The sequence below is a fragment of the Crocodylus porosus genome, unplaced genomic scaffold (assembly GCF_001723895.1).
Source record: "Crocodylus porosus isolate Cpor-Errol unplaced genomic scaffold, CroPor_comp1, whole genome shotgun sequence".
Lineage (NCBI taxonomy): Eukaryota > Metazoa > Chordata > Crocodylia > Crocodylidae > Crocodylus > Crocodylus porosus.
This window is the reverse complement of record NW_017728948.1, coordinates 28,589,233-28,609,483: the sequence shown is the minus strand read 5'-3', so window position 1 is coordinate 28,609,483 and position 20,251 is coordinate 28,589,233. Positions and strand designations below refer to the sequence as shown.

Sequence of the window (20,251 nt, the reverse complement as noted above, 5' to 3'; positions counted from 1 at the left end):
CTACTGCACAGTGGCAATAAGCTATGTCTCTCAGAGAACTTCAATGCATGCTCAGATAGCAGCGGAGGAGAACAAGTGGAAAGGTTTCCTACCAGGCTACAAAATGCACTACTTGCTGCTGGAGCAGAAGGTGCCTGTTTCTGCCCCCTCCCACCTTTTCTGGATAATACCTTGCCAGTTCTTGGTGCATTTGTGTAAAGAATGCTAGATTGCACCAATATCTGCCATCCTAGCACTGGGAGGGCTCTGGGCCACCAGTGGACAGATTGAGCTCATCCTGGCACAGAACATGCACTGAAGTCTGTTCTTATTTCTTCTTATAGTGCTTCTTCTTAGGGCTTATAGTGCTATCTATTATTAAGGTTCCCTGGCAGTTTCTATAGTAAGACTCTGTTTGCAGTTGCTTTACAACTTTGCCAGACTTTAACCACATGAAATAGTCCATGTTTGCTGCTTGCCTCAGGCCAGTTGTTGTTGTTGTTGTTTTTTCTTTGTTTCTTTTTCAGCCATAATGTTTTTACCATTTCAGAGAGTGAGGCTGGTAACAAGTATACATGTTTTGCCCATGTTAATTTTTTTTTTGTGATATTTTCCTCTTTCGTAATTTGAAGCAAAGGTTTGAAATTTGACAGAGGTTGACCTTTGTACTAGGGAGTTGCCTTTTATCTTCCCTGTGGAAGTCTGAATTTGGCCAAGTTATACATTTCTGAGACCATTACAGTTTACATATGCTCCGTAGAGATTTGCTAATGCTTAACAGTTTAAAATCTCCAAAGATTCCATTCTCACTGAGCCTGACTGAGTCTCCTAAAGCTTCTCATGCTGGCCAGGCTGTATGTTGGCCCTCTCCACAGTTCTTCAGGATTCTGCAAGACTTAGCCTCTAATGCAGGAGGGAAACAAATAGATGGGGACAAGAAGATTGGTAAAGCTAGGACTACAGGAATGAAGAGAGAATCTGTTACTAAGATATGGAATGGAGAAACTCGGACTGGTTGGTCAAGGAGACTGTGGGGAGGTAGCAACTGATAAGGCAAGGAAACTGTCTTAGGAGCCATGGTAGGGGGAAATGAGTCATTGAGGGGAATGGGGTGGGGGAAGGCTAATCGGAAGAACATCTGGGAGAGAGGGCGGGAGTGGCTAGAGAATGAGACTGAAATTAGGAATCAGAGGAATAGAGGAAGTGGTAAAAGCTGGAAAGGAGCTCTGGTAAGACCCCAGAGCTTGGAAAGACGACTTGGACTGGCTGGGCAAAGAGACTGTATCAGAAAGGCAGGGAGATGATGAGAAGACTAAAATTGGACGGGAAGCACAGGCTGGGAGACAGTAGAGAAGGGAGAGAGAGATTGGATGGGATTAGCTAGAAAACTGGTGTGGGAGAGGGGAAAGACATGGAAATACTGGGACTTGGACAGTGACCCTAGAGCAGAACTCTAGGAATACCTATGTGAGGCAGTGGAATTGGGATGAGAGGAAAATAGAGGTTTAGATAGTGAAACTGGATAACAAGGAGAATGAAATTGGAATAAGGCAAAGGGGAAGCAGGAAGTGGCAGCAATGGAGAAGATGGAAGGGGGGGCATGGCTAGTAGAGCTGTCCTTTCCGCTCCCTGGATATGGTGACAATGGAGTGGAGGGGGGGCCAGGCCACCAGAGCTGGCCTTACGCCTCCCCCTTGCTCCTTGGAGGTAACAGCAGTGGCACCGAGACAGTGGGCGGGAGCGGGGTCAAGATGCTGCAGGGGGGGTGAGGCTACCAGTGCTGGCCTCAGCCTGCCCCTTCCCTCTTCCATTGTTGCTGCCTGCAGGGCCGGCTGTGGCAGTGGGGAAGTGAGGAGCAGGCCTACACATGTTCCCCCTTCTGTCTCCCCATGCTTCCACGGTGGGGAATGGGAGCAGTCCCAGACCCCAAGTGGAAGGGGGGGAGAGGGCCTGGGCCCAGCATGGCGGGGGTGGGAGGAGGACTGGGCCCATCACAGTAGGGGTGGGCCAATGCAGCAGTAGTGGGGGGATGGGAGGTCTGGGCCTGGGCCTGGGTCTGATGTGGGGGGTGTGAGAGAGGATTGGGCCCGAGGTGGGATGGAGAAATTGCTCCCCCACTCACCACCACAGCAGCGGCAAAGCACTGTTCCATTTTATTTCATCAAAACTCCTTCTCTATTTTGGCACTGTTTCGACATTTTGCCCATAGCCTATAATGGGGAAGCACAAAACAGCCTATAACTTTGTCATTTCTTGCCTGATTTAGATGAAACTTCCAGGGATAGTAGCCCCATCTGAGGCCATGAAGCCCATCAAGTTTCAAGGAGATAAGTGTAGGGATTTCTGGGGTATAGCAGGACACCAGGGTGCCTGCTACTAGCAGTAGGAATAGGGCTGCTGAAGCTCCCTCAAGCAGCACAGATGTGGGTTGCTGGGGGAACCAGGCTGGTCACATGACCAAAAAGGGGCAGGGCCAGGCATTTTTAAACAGCTGCAGGAGCAGGAGCTTTGTGGGAGAGCTGAGCAGGCTGGGTGGATGGTTGCTGCCTGACCACGCAGGCTAGCTGCAATGATGCAGGGGAAGAGAGAACCCTAAGGGAGGTATGGCTAAGAGCTGGTGTGGCACAAAGTTTATGTTGTGAGCCAGAAGGCTCCTTGTTGGTTATGTTACAGCTGTTTGGCTCATGGCTTAGTTATGCTTACACCGGAGGACTGGGTGAGGCTGTAGGGGTGCGAGGAGGCCTCACAGGAGCTCCCCTATAATCTGGGGGTTCCTAGTGCCCAGAGGGCACAGCGAGTGGTGCCGGGCGGGCACAACTGTTTGCGCCGGTGGGGTGCATATTGGGGGTGTTGACCTTGACCAGAGGACTGGGTGAGGCTGTAGGGCTACCCAGTAACGTGGGGGCTCCTGGTGCCCAGTGGGGCACAGCGAGTGGTGCCAGTGGGGCACAGCTGTTTGCGCCAGTGAGGTGTGGTGTGAGGGGGCAGGGACCCCAACCCTGAGGGCAGTGTTGGCTCCCCTTGGGGAGATGATCCCAGAGGAAGGGTCAGGGGGCCAGGCACGGGTACGGCCACCTGAGCCCCAAGGCACGAGAGGCGTGGCAGAGACCCCAAAAGGGGCAACGAGCATGAGAAGCACGGCATAGGCCCCAGAGGGGGAAAGCCCAGTAGGGCATACGACCCGGAGGAAGGGTCAAGGGGGCCAGGCACAGCTACGACCTACCTGAGCCCCGGGCATGAGAAGCGTGAGAGACGCGATATAGGCCCAAAGGGGCCAGGGAGCGTGAGAGGTGCGGCATGGGGAACTGCACCTCAAGCCGTTGACAAGCAAAACTTGTGTGCGTGTCACGGCACAGCTGTTTTTCCATCCCTCCACCAGAGCACTGGGATTGGAAGGGACCTGAGGGAAGGATCACAGTCACTGGCCAGCAACACATGTCAATATCAGAGCAGCTTCCCCCTCCCCCCCGCTGCCCTTCTCCTTACTTTCTGTTTCTCTGCAAGTAAGCCCAGCTTCGAAACTCAAAATGTTTTGAAACTTTCTGAATGTTTTGAGCGCTCTTGTTTCGTTTCGAGGTTGTTTTGAAGCCTTTTGTTTCATTTCACTGTTTCGAGCGCGAAATGAGTTGAAACAGCGTCCAAACAAAACACCCAGCAAACTTTCTCATGGCCCTAGTATATACTCTATATTGCTTAGTATACAGGTGAAGAAAATGTGCCTTTGCACTTTGAGCCAAATGTTTTCTGGACACCTTACCCTTCATGACTATTCCAGTAACAGCTGCACAAGATCCCTATGGAAACCACAGCAATTGCTTACCTGGAAAAGTAATAATAGGAAAGTATTGCATATATATTTCAGCTTTCTTTAATGTGTTGTAACAGCTGGATACAAAATCGAAAGCAGGGCTATGTGACCAGGCCATTTTGAGAACAACTTATAAATTGGAGTAAAAATAGCTCCATTTTATTAATATATTGCCCAAGTAAATGAATATATATTTATTGCAATCTGTAGAATTCCTGGATTTTCATATCATGGATTAATCATTCAGAGTGATTAGCAGGAAAATTAATGTATGCTAATTAGTCGTAATGGGAGCAAGAAATTAACCTGATGGCTACATTTTATGTTTTACTACATACCACACTGAGCAACACAGGAAAATTTTAGTTAAAGCTTTGGTAAAGTTTTTTTCTGACACATTGGATGCTATTTTCGCTAATTAAATTTAAAGACTATAGGAAATTTAATACATCCTTGACATATGGGTGAGTCTTTATATAAGCTTGCAGAATAGTTGTTCAAAGTGTACGTTGAATTGACAGCCACTCAGTGTATATAAATTAAATGTAAAGCAATAAAGGCATTCACAGGCATATCAAAGTGTAGTATATCCATAGAAGCTTTTAGCAAACTCTTATATATGTCTGTATTTGTCTATCTATTGTATATTTGCATTATAAACTATACAATCCAGTTGGCTGAGTCAGGCAGTTTATGATATTTTTAAAACTAATGCACAGAGTATAATCTGTTTTTACAGAACTGCTTACGTGCAAAACCTCATAGTTTTAATTCCCAGCCTCTATTCACAAATAGATTCATGTTCATGTGCAAGAAAAACTCCTATGGAAGCAATTTTAAAAAAATAATTAGCTTACATCAGACAGGTAAGAGGCATGAACTCAGTAGGCTGAGCAGAGAAGAAAAAGCAATGGGCTAACGAGTTCTAATCTTGGCTATCATAATTGATTTCTTTGTTGCCTTCCATTTATCTGTCTTGTTTTCTCCCTCTGTAATATGGAGAGAGATTTTACTTACCTACCACTCATGGGTGTTGTGGATTAATTAACATTTGCAAAGTATTTTTCAGATAAAAATCAACATCCTATAACCTCAAATTATTAATGAGCACTTCTAAAAATACAGCGTTGGTCTATTGCAAATGAACATATTGTCTTGATGTACTGGCCTGCTGATGCTAGCCAAATTTACCTGCAGAAATATAATAGGAAAACATCAGTTGCCTATAAAAATTTTCTCTTTTATGTCCAAATGGTGCTAATAGTTAATGCAAATGGCAAAGTCCTCAGAGGCCCAGTACTATATAATTTAAACTAAATTCTGCAGTCTGTATTTAAAACTGCTAATGATTTCAATGAGTAATGATTTCCCTAAGTAAGCACTTTGGGATCAGTCCATTCTTGGGATTTAAGAAACTCATGCAGGCTGGTGTGTCAGTTTAATCTCTTTTATATCAGGCCCATCTTCATGGTATTTGAGTGACTATTCATTGGGTGCTGACAGAAGTGACTGTTTGTCATACAAATTGGGCCCCTGAAGCACTCTACAGCCATGCACTGACAGAGGTGCACAGCTGCAGAACACTGAAAGTATGCCCAATCATGTGACAGTCTGAACCCTTATTACATTTGAGGGTTCAAAGGAAGCACTCCAAACTGAAGTTCCTTCATTAATGTCTGTCAGCATGCATCAGCCCAGGCCAGCCCTGCCCCTAAGGCTGTCTTCAGAATAGAAGGAGAGAAAGGAGGGGAGTTTGGTTTGCCCAGCTTGCACTGCACTGGGATGGGTGGATTGGAGCCTCCCAGAAGAGGCACAGCCCAGACTAAGATCCATCTGCTCCATCCCCCCACTTCCATTCTGAAGACCACACTAGAGCTGGGAAGGGGGAGCGGTGGGGCTGGGGCAGAGCAGGCATGAAGCTGCTGCAAACTGGAGCTCTATTGCCAACCCCCCCGGACCCAACAGCCAATATGTTGGATTTAGGGGAATGCTGTAACTCAAGGCATTCAAGTTACAGCAGGGAGTTGCACATCTGTCATCATCCATTGTTTCTAGCTTTAATAAGCAACTTCAGCTGAGTTAGATGGGCTCTGATGCTGTCACCCACGAGGCTTTATATCTTGTTGCCTATTGTCAGGCCATTTTTCCATCTTCATTATTTTAATTGTTCTGCAATAGCCTTCTCTCCATTCAGCCTGTATCACATCTGCAGAATGCGTTCATTCTGTCTTTGTATGTTAACATATTTTTCAATGAACACAAACACACGTTTATTTAAGGATAACATCCAACTTTTAATCAATATTTACATAATATGGTTTCTTTGTAATAATAACTTTAGAGCATCTACAATAACTTTCAAACCTTCATAAATGGAGAAGATTCTTTACTAACAGTAAAAAACAAAAAAACTACTGAATTCACTGATTTCAGTGGGAATGGGAGCAATGCCTACTTAACAGAGAAACCAGAGAATATGTATTATGTTCTTTGAATAAAAGTTTACTTTGGTGATTTCATTTTATTTCACGTTATTCATGTTATATTAATACTTAATATAAGAAATGGTTTAAGATTTAATAACAGAGAGAATTCTGCTTTATATTTTCCTTACAGCAATTGGAAGGACTCTCATTCCTCGTTACTTTAGCACTGTCTTTGAAGGAGGTGTAACAGACCTGTATTACATTCTCAAGCACTCAAAAGAGTCCTACCACAACTCATCTATCACAGTGGACTGTGATCAATGCACCATGGTCACTCAGCATGGAAAACCTATGTTTACCAAGGTAACAGGGAAAACTTGGTTGCTTTGCTTGGCTTTCTTTTCAGTGTGTACTGAAGGATAATAACTATGGGGTTTTTTTTCCTGCAAGACTGATTTTTATTTCTGAAATATTGGGCATTTGCTGCTCTTTAATAATTTGTTATATTCCTTCATTTTATATTAATTATATTTGACAGTTTTGTGGTGACTCTTTCAAGTCTTTTTAGGGAGCTTGGAAGAGAAGGCGCATAAAACTAAGCCACAAGAGCCACCAAACTTATGGGAACTGTGATTCAGTGGCATGTCTACCCTTTTCTCATGTTTTTAAACCATACTGAATGCTTACATTATTAGTATATAACATTTCAGTTGATATTCTCAATTGATCTATGAAGAGTTGAATCCAAAGTGCATTGACATGTGTAGAAGGATTGATTAGGCCCTCTGTACGTATCCACTGCTTCTGATTCTGCAGTGAATTTTCTTCATGCTTTGGCCTCTTTTCAGTTTGCAGCTGATTTGTGTAATTAGGATACTTACAAAAAGAGAGACCAAGCAAGAAGAATAGCAGGTGGACATAACAGATGAAAATAAAATTCCTATGTACTTATATGATGCACTTCAATGGAAAAATTACAATAGTCATTATTTGGAGTAGAAATCAGTGTTTTTGCTTTTTAAATCAGGGGCCTTTATCAGAGCCTTTAGGGAACAGTTAAATTAATTCCCTGTTTGAGAGAGTGTCGGGGTTTGGTCATGTGAAACTTGTTTTAGCTGATTGCACTGACTCTTTGCCTGCCACACTCATATGCTTTTTCCAAAGTATTTGATGGTCATTGGGTCTAGGGACAGACATTACACACAAACCGGTTTAAGTGATCAGAAACTGGTATAAACCTGTAAAAGAACAGATGTTTAGTGCTTATAAACCAGTTTGAAAATGGCTGAAACTGGTTTGAGATAAACCTGGTTGAATGTAGTATCAGACTTAACTGATTTGGGTCAAACCGGTTTATGCAATGTCTGACCCAGACCCCTTCCTGGTTTAAGATAAATTAAACTCCCCCAGCATCTTGGCATGCTCTCTGGGCTGGGCGGGGCTCTCTGCTCTACAGCAGGGCTGGCCCCTCCCCTCTGCTCCCTGGGTGGAGCTCTGGCAGGGACTGCAGGCTACTCATCCCCCCCCCCACTACTCCCTGCTAAGCAGGAATTCCTCCCTCCCCTCTGCCTTGCAGAAAGGTGTCTGTGTATTAGTTAGTAGACCACATGCTGGCTATGGTCCATGCTGAATCAAAAGGAAGAATCAACAGTCCCTCTGTTGTTTTCTTGATGGGGTGATAAACACAGTTATCAATTCCTTGCTGGGTTAATTAGAGCATCCTGCCGGGGCCTGGCCATGCCTCCCCCTCAGCTCAGTTCTGTGCAAGAGAAGAGAGGGCTGCTTTAGTGCCTCCTGGCCACTGCAGGCATGTGCCTGAATTTCTGGGATGTCTGTGCAGTTGCAAAGTGATTCAGCCTAGCCAGATTAAATTAACCTGCAAAGATGGAATCAATTCAGGCTCAGGCTTTTTGAATATCTGTCCCTAGCCTGGGAGAGAGTTATTTATGTGCAGGGCAGTAGTAACTTACAGTGCCTGTATGTGTGAGAAATTTTCCCCCCTACCCTCCTCCTTGAGAAAGGAGATAAAATATTATTGCTCCTTTGCCCCTCTGTATGACTGCCAAACACATGTCTGTGTCATTCCTCCCCCTAATGGTAAACTTGGCCCAAGAGCTGAGTAACGGTTAGTTGGTTGACTGTAATATAGAGAGAAGCAAAACTTTGAAACCCTTAGTTTGGTACCCAGTAAATAAGAAGCAGACTTTCACCAATTTAATTAATTTGTTTTCATTGTCAGCATGGTCTGTTATAGAGCTGTTTCTTCAGAGAGAAAAACAGCACCTAGCTGAAACAAAATCAAAGGTGAAATAGGACTGAAATTGACCCTAGGCTCAACGCTTATGTTTAGAATCAAGTATTTGCAGGACCAGAGTCTTAGTGACACTACACATGCCCCATAAGGAAGCTTATGTTGTGGCTTGTAATATAAACTCCGTATACTTAAGTAGAAAGCTCACTCAGAGTGTGTCTACACCAGACACTTTACTGTGCATTAGACTAATGTGCAGTAGAGCATCACCATCTACACATGTGCAGCAGGTACTGCACAGTATATTAGTCTAATAGTCTGTTTTCTAGTACCTGTAGATTTATGCTGTACATTCATTCCTGGAGAATGGTGCATAAATCAAATTCACATAAAGTGAACTCACTTTACAAGGTAACAAATAGGGATAGGTTGAAGTGGTAAGGGAGGAAGAGGGAGTGAGGCTGGGGCTAGGAAAGGGGCAAGGGGAGGGGTGCTGCTCCCGGGGCTGCACAAGGCAGCAAAGCAGAGGGAACAGAGTGGCCCTGGGAGTGGCTGGTGCCAGCTGCCTGAAGCTGCTGGGCTGCACCGTGCTCTGCCTGTCCCCACTCACTGCTGCTCCTGGGCTGCGCTATGCCCTGGTGCAGGGAGCTGGTGTCAGCTGCTCCCAGGGCTGCTGCAGATGGGCTGGGGTTAATGCTGTGCCTCATGCCACCCATTGCTCCGCTTCTCCGCATTCACCCCAGCCCGTGCTAGAGCGGCCCCAGGAGCAGCCAACACCAGCTGCCTCCACCATGGCACGGTGCAGCCCAGGAGCTGGGTTGAACCCAGGTGCAGGGGGACAGGTGGAGCACAGTGCAGCTTATTGGCTGCAGGCAGCTGGTGCCAGCCACTCTTGGAGACACTGCAGCCGGGGATGGGGTGAGTGGGGCCATAGCCCTTTCTCCTCCCCCCCACAGACTTACCTGCTTGGGGGGGAGGGGCATCAAAGCTGCTCATATAAGAGTGAATTTACCCCGCATATAACGAATTATGGGTCTAAATATGTTCATCGCATAAGAGCGAATTTGCATATAAAGAACCCACATAAATCGAGGGAAACCTGTACTAGAAAAACAGTGCAGTAACTAAGATGATATACTGCACATGTGGATGCTAACTGGGAACAAATTGTTCCTGGTCAGTCTAGGCAGCAGTGGGCCACAGGGGCCAGTGAGATGCTGCCTGCCAGCCACATAGAGATCTGGCTGCTGAGAAGCTACCTCCTAGCCGTAAGGAGATTGGGACCCCTCCTGATCTCGATGTGGCTGGCACAGCTCTCCCCCTGCCCTCTGGAGCTTAGGGCTAAGCCCCTGTGCTCTTTGCCAGTCAGGGGCTAGAACCCAGGGGAACCAGGAACTCCTGCTGGTTGCTGCAGAGGGGCAGAGAATGGCAGGAGCTGCCCTGGACTGGGCTGCTCCTTGTTGTGCTCAGTTTGCTCCCAATGGGGATGCACATGTAGACATGCACCAGGGAGCACTTTAATGAGCCTGAATTATCTGCCCAGAAAATTCAGGTGCATTGATTGCACATGTAGATGCATTGACAGAGATCCAACCTGGGCTTCTGAAAAAAAATTGAGATGCTTTGAATATTTGTAGATTGCAAGCATGACTTTTCTTAGAAAAATAACATTTGACATAAGATATCTCAAATATGTGGAATAAGGGAGGACAGAGGGGGAAATAATTTATCCTATTCTAAAATGAATTAGTGGCCTTCAAATGTGTATTCATGGCTTCCAGTGAAGTCACCACAAGAACATGTGCCCACCATAATTACTCTGGGAAGAATTTTACCTTTGTGGCACTTATACACTGGATCAAATTCAAACCTTCTGTAACAGGTATCACTAAATTAAATTTAATTTGCTTATGCACAGTATATCAAATTTTGGCCTGCAAGGTTGTTTCTTTTTTTCTTTCTTCAGTAAGTTCTTCATAGATGCCAACATACTAAACACACAGCACTTGTTTGACATGAGCTTTGATCTGATGAGCAATCCATAAGCTTAACATTCTCTAAGTAGATTTTAATACAATAAGCTCGACATTTGTTAGTTTGTTAATTATTTAGCTTTGTTAATTTATTATGTCAAGAGTCCAGAGCTGTTCATTATGTTTTGGGGTTTTTTTTACATTTTCTTGTTAAGTCAACTTATTAGTCAGTATTAAGCAAATATGTGATAGACCATTTTCAAATTCTTGTATAAGCAAAGTAACAGTGCAGAGTTAATACATGTCTAAGCACATGAGTAGTTCAAATTGACTTTAGGGGAATAGGTACCTTAAAGGGAGGCATATGCTTACATTTCTTGATTTAATGTATAAATAAAAGCTGCATTTGAAAAGAAATCAAAGGAAATAACAGATATCTTCTAGGTGGTTAAGGATATGACTGAAAACCTATAAAAGAAAGAAAATGTGTTCAGGATTGACAGGTGCAATTGGTAGTTTTGCTGCTGACTTTTATGATAAGAAGATCAAGTTCCTGTCATCCAAGTCACCCAGGCTGATTCACCTTAGTGTGTGTTCCAGTTTGGGCTTTTTTTCCCCCACTCAAAATCATTGAGGAGTGCTCTTACAGAATTTATCTAGGTCCTTACACTAAATTTTATATGGCAGTTGGATTGTTATTTTAGTGTTGATGATTTTTGCTTTTCCTTCTAGCCTCACAAAATTAAAACTGTACTACCAGAAAATCTTAATATGTGGGCATGGCTACTTATGTCCCTGATGTGCAGTTGATACCGTGCAATCATTTAGTACTTGCTAAAGCAGTGGAGCTCCATGCTTTAGCAAGTACTAAATGACTGTGCAGTCCCCTCTGTACAGTCCCAGCGGCACACGGGTCACTTTCAACCCTACTGCGCAGTAGCAGCAGCATCACAGTTAGTGCCTACCGATGATGTAGCTCATCGCTATGGTGATGTAGCATCTCATGTAGATGCACCCTGAATGTACCTGTTGTTAGGCTATATTTGTTCCCTGTGATTGAAAATGAACCAGTCATCTGTAGTGTACAAGGATAGCATGGAAACTAGCTTCATGATTTTTTTAAATGTTGCTGAATTTTTTGTTTTATGCATTCATATACTCATTACATTATGTCTTATGTAAAAGGGACAGATTTAAGAAATGGTCATTAATAAAAGCTGAATAGGAAAAAAAGTTTACATTATTTTGGAAAAAATCAATATTCTGTCCAATAGAAAGCAATATTGGATTTTTTTCCTGGGTGCAAGTGCCTGAATGTCCTACAATTAATCAAAGCAATGAAAGGGTTAAATAGCTATTGGTTAGTTTGAGAAATGTTCTTTTTTAGTTTTCTTTTTCCTGGCCTAGTCTAGAGCAATCACGTGACAGACTGAATGCCTGCCAGCCTCTTTCTTGTTGATCCTCTGGAGACCATCTGTGCTGGGGGCATTGATTAGAGTGTCTGCTGGGATTACATCTTTTCTGTTGCCATGCCAACTAATCAGCTGATTTTGGTTACCACAGAAACAAAATGTCAGAGCTCACAGTACGGTAACATGAATTCAGCACAACAGAAAATGTTTTCTTAATTGGAGACCCTTTTGATTTTGGATTCTATATGAAAGACAGTCTTTTTTAAGGCCAATTTAAAATAAGAACTATGTTAATTTTATTGACTAGAAGCAATGTATAAAGTTCTTCTGTACATGGAGAAATTAAATTCCTTTATAAGATGTGTAAATTTTTACTACTGTGAAATGAGGTATGTCTTCCAGTTTTTCTGTAGTAATTTGTTTGTCATTTAAAATAAATTCTGTTAAGAACTGTTTCTTCGAGGTTCGTGGAAGACATATTTGTGAGCTATGATATATTAGAAATTAGAAACATGAAATACATTAATGTAAAACGGGCAGAATCCTTGCCCTTAGAACAGTTATACCAAGAGGCTGGGGGATATAGGTAAGTGAGTGGATGGGTGTTTGCTCATGAAATGTTTAATTCTAGTGAAAGTAATGGGGAAATCAGAGTCAAACAGGTCAGTGAGTTCTGCATGTACCATCAGCCATGCAAAGGAAGTTGAAGGCATGAATAAGGTAGATCAATCAGGAGAGACAAGGACCTGTTGCAAGTTCCTTCTTACTAGACCTAAAACTTCTTGTACATACAGTGTGCCTGGTTACATGGCAAAAGGTAGTTTTGAACAGCATGCAAAAGCAGGTCAAAACTATGAAGAGGCATGGTGCTGCCCTCAGAAGAATAACTAACCAAAGAAGTTGTGTTGTAAAACTAGCAACTATATAAATCTGAGTCCGTTTGTATCTCAATGTGTTCACCAGACTAAAGAGAAATCTAGCATGCCAGGCTCTTAATTAAGGTAATATGTGATTATTGTTTCAGAAGAAAATCTGATTGTAATAGAAGTTTATGCAATTTAAGTGTCTGTTTTCTATATTGTTAGGACATTTCACTAATTACTGTCTGCATCTTTTCATTATACACTGCGCTGCAGGTTCTCTCTGTTGTACTAGCCTCTAACAGGTGTTATGAAACCAAATTCCTATATCTTTTTTTTTTTGTCAGGAATAATGTATTACCAGCTCATCTAATACATATGGGACACATCTACACGTGCATTAATGTGAACCAATAGACTCCAGAGCTTATTGCTTCAGAGTTTATTGCTCCCGGGCATGTTGTTTGAACGTGTGCCTGGGACCACAGCATGGTGAACCAGGTCGGAGCAGACCCGGCTGGCAGGGAGCCCTGTGGGTGAGCCTACCTGCCCAGAGCTGCTTCTCCCTGGCTCAGTGTGCTGCAGAGGGACTGCTGGGGTATGGGAGTGGTCCAGTGTGGGGCTAGCCAGCAGGAAGCCCCTGCACTAAAGCACCTTTATGTCCCGGCCAGCTGGGGCAACGTCTGCACATGCACTGCTGTGAAATAAAAACTCTGCAGCAAGATAGTACTTGTTTTTACAAGTTAGTTTACTCCAGCATATAAGGGGTGCACGTGTAGATGCATGACGTTTACTGAGGAACTAATTAGTCTACTTGGGTACTTGTACACACTATGAAAATTGGACTTTTTTGCGATTTTAATTGCATCACACTGTACACGTGCAGGATTTTTTTATGATTTAAATGAGTTTGCTATGTTTTAAACTAAACCACATCTGCATATAGTTTAGTTAGCACTTTACCTATTTGTAACATTGCAACCTTTGACAGCTCTTCCCACAGCCTCAAGAGAGGCGGGTTGAAGGCAGAAGCAGTGAGGGGCCCAATCCTTTCTGTTTTTCCATGGAGCCTGCCAGGGTCAAGCCAAGGGGCAAGCTGCCAGTCGACGAAGCAGCCCCTGAGCTGCAGAGGTCCCCGGTCCTTCCTTCCATGGTGGCGGCACTCCCTGGGGCCACCTGGGTGGGCTGCTAGGGGACTGATGCTGCCCCAGCTTGGGTGCTGCTTGCCATGTGGGTGTGGGAAAGAGTTGGATCCAGCAGGTGCTGCCTGCGAGCTGGGGCAGCACCCATGCAGCTAGCACCCCACCCAGACAGCCCCAGAAGGCACCACTGCCAAGGAGGGAAGGACCAGGTTCCTCTGCAGCACAGGGGCTATGTGGCCCGGGAGCACCTCACGCGGACAGGCTCCACTGAGGGAGAAGAAGAAAAAAAAAGCAGTGAGAGGCATTCTCTCTTTTTCCACAGAGCCTGCCCGCCTCTCCCACAGCCGGGGGGCTAGCTGTCAGTGGGCCCTGCGCTTCAGGGGGCCCCAGACCTTCCCTTTGAGGTGGTAGCACCCCCAGGTGACACCTGCCTACTAGCAGCCCACTCAGACAGCCCCAGGGGGCACCACTGCCACAGAGGGAAGGACTGGGGACCCCACAGCTCAGGGGCCACTTAGCCAACTGGCAGTTCACCCCCTGGCTGTGGGCAGACTGTGCAAAAAAAAAGGATCGGGCCCTTCATTGTAACACTGATGGAAGCCCCTAAATCACAATTAAAAACCCAACATTTCAATTTAGGGAACTAAACCCCTGTCACATGTACAAGTGGCCCTCTGTAGTAAATGTCTCGTGTAGATGCACGTACAGTGATTTTTTTTTTTTTTTGGGACACACTAGCCAAGGCACCATGCAAAGGTGTATGTTTATGCAACCTAATGAAGGCTCAATTTACAACATACTCAGATACTTCATTCCCTGCAGATAAGGTTTTGGGCAGTTCTTTGAAAGCCACCAACTTTCCCTCCTTTCCCCTGTAATGCTTTTATCCCTCCCTCTGTGTCTCTCTCTTCTTGTCTCTTCTCTTGTTCATTTCTGCATAAATCATGCGGTTCTGGGGACAGCTCACATGCACAGGACAGCAAGATCAGGCAGCAGCCTACCTGCCTAAGATTCCTTTCTCTCTTCCCGCAACATTTGACTCTGCTGCAATGGTAGTCATGATTCAGCTCCAAGGAACATCCAGTGCACACACCATCACAAATCATTCTGGTTGGTATTAAATCCACTGGGGATGGGAAAGGCGATAGCTAGTTGATACAAAAGAAAGAAAATGAGAGAAGAAATACTAATGAAAAATAAAAAGCAGAAAACACCACATTAAAAGGTAGGAGGATGGAAAAGGACAAAAAAAAAAAAAAAAAAGGATTGGCAGCAGCTCTGCAGGGGCACGGTGTACTCTTCACTGGATACAATGCAACGCGTACACCGAGTGGAGCGCTAGGGAGGATCAGACAAAAAAATGGTTGGGGACTGACTGGTTCAGCAGTTTAACATCAAGAATGCACAACTGCACCTCAGCCACCTGTAGTGAAGGGTTTACTGTCATTAATTAGTAGTAGTGATTCAATAGGGGAACTGAAATGATGCAATAAATAATAATTAAAGCACATAATGCTATAAAGTCTATCATAATGAGTTACTGTCTCCACTATAAAGCCTATTGAGTTACTTACACTCATTTTTTTTTTTCTGGAGAAGGAAAAACAATTAACCCAATGATGTTGAACCATATAATACTGATAATATTTTGGTACTTAGTTTAAGTGAATGAAAATACCATAATTTGTTGGGGGTTGGGAGCAGGAACATTCCTGGAAGTTTTTATTTCTTCTGTTCAATTCTAGGTATGCACAGAAGGGCGTCTTATTTTGGAATTTACATTTGATGATCTAATGAGAATAAAAACATGGCACTTTACCATTAGACAGTACAGAGAATTAGTCCCACGCAGCATTCTAGCCATGCATGTAAGTAATCCTTTTTTTCACTTGACCTAATACAAACTGATAAGATTATGCTTTTAAAGAACTCAAGCAAATTTCACACCCAAGGCAATTAACTATAAATATTTTGTTTTGCCTACAACCACATTTATTTGCAAATTCTTTCATCACTCTCTATTGTTTCTCAGTGTTTCCCATAAGGCTATATTGTAACTATGTTTTTCTTATTATTTTAGATTTTCATTTCACTTTAACACACTTTTTTTCTTGAATCCCGTTTTGTCACTGTGGTTTGTATAGTAGGTTTTGGCTTCAAGTCATACTCTGCTGACATTTGTGGACTTTCCTCAATATTGCTGAAAGCTGGCTTTGGTCCTTCAGCAATTTAAAACTGATTTTTATCCTCTCAGATAGATAAAGTGAATATATTTTTGGTAGAACCGAGTCCAAAACAAAACTTTGGGTCCCTCATCAAGATTTGATTTTCACATTTAGAGTACTTGTTCTACAAAGGGAAAAAACTACACCTTATATTACTTACACACTGTGCAGACCTCAGTAGCAACATTACAATCTGAATTTTTAGCTTAGTTTCTTTTTTTTAAATGAAATAGTCAAGTGGAACATTAAAATCCCCAAAAAATGCTGCAGCAAGTTGAAGTGCAGATATATTTAGCATAAAATATATAGCATAATTTGCATCAATTGGAGAAAATAGAATACACTGATGAGAAACAAATGCTAATATTAGTTTCAGTTCAGAACTTTCTGGGTGCTGAGCACTATACAGCCATAGAAATCAGTGAAGCTCCATGCAGGTCCAACAGTCCACTTGCACAAAATGAATTGCAAGGTGAGGGCCAAATGGATTTAAAGCATCAGTAGGTGCAGGTAAGTGCTGAGTGAATTTTTTAAAAACACTTAAGCATTTCATCCGCTTTAAAAAACACCACTGAGGACCTTTCAGCCTATGGACCTCATCTAGCAAAAATGCCAGTGCAGACTCGCCATCAGTGAAACTGAGAGTTTTCAGGATTAGTTAGTCACTTAAAGCAAAAGTGTGAAACTCATTGAGTTGGCCAGTCAGATCCAGACCACACAGCTTCTCACAGCTGCTGCTAGAGCTGCTCTGTCAGCCTGGCCTGTATGCAGGGGTTAATGACACCAATGCTTGTTCACCTGCTTCTGATTTACCACCCCAGTGGGGATCACAAACTGGAAAGCTGGTTGAGTGGCGGTGGCATTAATCTCATAGATGTTGACCCCTAACACAACAACTTTGGCAGCAGTTCTGAGAAACTCTGCAAGCCAGTTAACCCACCCCTGCAGACTAGATCTGGGCAATGGCCATATGGTTCGCACTCCTTTTGATAAATGACAAAAAATCTTACAACTGGGTCAGCCAAAAGCCATGTACAGACATTCGGGGAACAGGCAGAAGTGACAATTTTCACCAGATCTGGCCACAGAAAGCAGTTTATAGCTGTGACCAAATACAAGTACGCAGCTTCAGACAGCTTCAAAAACGACCAATTGGGTGAAAATCTGAATGCTCATTGTGTGAGGGGTCAGACGAAGACATTTCAAAACAGAGCATCTCCTGTAAGTTCTGTCTGCATTGTGAGGGTGGAAAGGGAGGAAGAAGTTTGGTCTGGGGGGTTTCCAGCCCCCACTGGAGGGTGCAGTTGGGTGTATTGGAGCCCCCCTGAGGTGTGGGGGCTCCAGTACATCCACATCACACTCCAGCACTGGGTAGAGAACCCCTAGAATGAGCTACCTCTCCTTCTTTCCCCCTGCCATTCTGAAATGGGGGTAACCTGGGAGAGAGAGAGAGGGCCATTGCCAGAGGAAACGGGCTGCAGGCTTGCCACCACCAGCTAGATTCCTCTCCCCCTGGAACCAGGAGCGGACTTCTGTTTGGTCCAGGGAGTCGTTGCAATTCAGAATGCTTCCTGCTAAGTGTTCTTAGTTGCAGTGGGGAGCTGCACTTCTGTCCGTACCCTTGCTTTCTCTTGGGAGAATCACCAAATGAAACCACAAGCGCGCACAGGTTTGGGGCTTTTCTCTAAAAGCAAAAATGGCCACTCCAGGAAGACAAAAACTCAGTAACAGCCAGGGTTAAATCACTCCTAGGAGAGTTTCTTCTGGAAGAGTGAATGTCTATACATGTTCTCTTCTGAGAGAAGCTATAGCTGTCTTCCAGCATCCCAGGGTCCCTCCTCTCACTCACAAGGCAGTGTGTTATTCACTGAACTCTGCTGCTCCAGTGATCAGGGAAGGGAACATACCTGCTTCATAGTCCCCACATTATGCTACAGGGAGGCACAGACAGTCTGGGTAGTCAGTCAGAACTGTCCTGTCCACTCCTGACTTTGTCTCCAAGCCAACTGACAGAGTCTGTAGAGCACACTGAGTTGTGTTCACAGAGTCTCCCTGACTGCATAGTATCAGCACTGCAAGCTCTCTGCTCTTTGGGGCTTTGCATTCAAATGCTTGTTCAGGTATGTCCAGGTAAGTTTTCCTACAAGGAAAACAAACCCGGGAGAATTCTCCCAGATTACTTGAATGTGCGTATGCAGACAAAATCAGCATGTATTGTTTTTAAGAACAGGGTGTGTTCCAGGATTATGCTTATTTAAAATGATTTTAAGGCAGAAGGATGGTTTCATGGTTAAAGCCCTGGGCTGGGTCTCAGGTGTTAGCAGTTCAGTTTTTGATTCTGTCACTGACTTCCCCCATGACTTTGGGAAAATATCTTAGCCCCACAGTTCAGCAAGGTACTTCAGCCTATGCTTATGTTCAATCACATGAATAAAAACATGGAAGGCACATACTGAAATATGTTATCGGGGGGGTGCTAATCTGTTTTCTTTTATCCTTCATCTTCCTCATTTGTGTGAACCCTCTATCTGGAGGTGATGGCTCTCACACAGTCTGCTGCTTTTAAAAGGAGCTTCTTTTACTTCAGTTGTTTTTTTACACAGGCACGCTAGTCTGGCTGTATGCTATCTACTAGAAGATCAGGGTCTCAGCAGACCCTCAGATGAGCTGGATCAGAAAATGTTTTGTAAAAACCAACAGAAATGGACTTTATCCTACAGCAAATTAGTGTTACTTAATATTTTCCAGTTTCATCTGAGGACCTCAGCAGTGATTTTATTTATTCTACTTTTAAATTTGGCCTTAAAATGTGCATTTCTCACAAGACTGACTGCCCCCCTCAAACAAAACAAAAACAACTACAAATTAAAAAGCAAGTGAAAATTTCCTTTTTCTTCCCTGCTTAGGCACAAGACCCTCAGGTGCTGGAGCAGCTGTCCAAAAACATCACCCGAATGGGTCTGACAAACTTCACCCTCAACTACCTCAGGGTAAGTGATACTATACTTGAGGATTATTGTGAGTAATGTTTTAAAAGGTTACAACCATCTTTGGGGAAGCCAAAGTAACAAAAATAGAGCACAAGCTAATCGGTGTTTGTAATTAAGAAAACAATGAAGAAAATAGTGATGCCCTATTAAAGGGAATAGGAGTTCTGTCATTAGTTTGCAAGAAATCAGGATGAGCTCCCTTGTTTTTCATGAACTTTTTAAACTTTGGATAATTTGACTGGATTTGTTGCCTGTAAGCTAGAAATTCTTCATCCTCTCTTGCTAAAATTTCAGATTTTCTTCCTCTCTCCAATTCACTTTTTTGAGTCAATTACAGCAAGTTCTTACCACCATCCACTAGTTTCCTCCTCTTTTCCACCTCTCTCAGTAAGATTCAGGACTGGGAGGAAGGAAAGTTTTGGCTATGAAGGCAGCAGGACCCTCCAAGCATCCATTCTGCTTTTTGCTCCTGAGAACATGAGTTGTTTCTTCAGCTTTGCATTGAATTGACTGTAATTTGTATGATTAAATATGCATTTGTTCTCATTGCTTTTTGACCCTTGAAGTGCATTCAAAGTTTAGAACTTTATTTTTATTTTTGAAAGTATTCCCTTGTGTGGATGTACGGTGCACATACTAAAATGTGAGTCTGGACAGTTCATATTTTGTAGTTAGCATGTTGTCACGGGGTGGGGCCCGCGACCGGCTGTGAGCTCGCTAGCGCCCCCTTGCCGTGCCAATTAGGGTGATCCGGCACCCTCTACTCGCCTGCCACGTCTTTGCTGTTGAGGTTCCAAATGGGAGGCTGCCTATTTACCCCTATGACACCTTGCTGGGATCACCTCCGTTCCAAAGTGGGGTACCCTCACCCCAGCCTTATGGGCCAATGCGTGCCTCCAAACCTCCCCTTTAGCACACCCCAAGCCTTGCAGCTGTTCCTTGGGATGTTGTGCGGTCCCTCTCCACTCGGGTGCTCTCTCTCCTTCTCGGGCACCCTGGGCTCCTCACCCGCCTGGCGCCCCTGGGCCGGGCTCCTATCCACCGGCCTGCTCCTGGCGCCCCCGGGCCTGTCTCGCCGATGTCCAGCTACTACCGGCACCCCTGGGCCTGGCACGTAGCCGCCGCCCTAGCTCCTCTCGCCCCTCTCGGGGTCTCTGCCACGCTCTCCGCACTTGCGGCCCCTCT

At 44.2% G+C, this 20,251-nt stretch overlaps 1 protein-coding gene across 12 annotated transcripts in view; it reads left to right on the top strand.

Annotated features, from left to right (window-relative positions):
* Positions 1-20,251, top strand: part of LDB2 (LIM domain binding 2) — a 337,694-nt gene that overhangs the window by 256,658 nt on the left and 60,785 nt on the right. For 11 of the 12 annotated variants that reach the window (XM_019552894.1, XM_019552892.1, XM_019552893.1 and 8 more), the window contains exons 3-5: positions 6,404-6,576; positions 15,597-15,719; positions 18,983-19,066. In XM_019552894.1, the coding sequence (XP_019408439.1) occupies positions 6,404-6,576; positions 15,597-15,719; positions 18,983-19,066 (380 nt within the window). The remainder of the gene's footprint in view (positions 1-6,403; positions 6,577-15,596; positions 15,720-18,982; positions 19,067-20,251) is intronic. The other variant, XM_019552901.1, reaches the window with a different exon arrangement.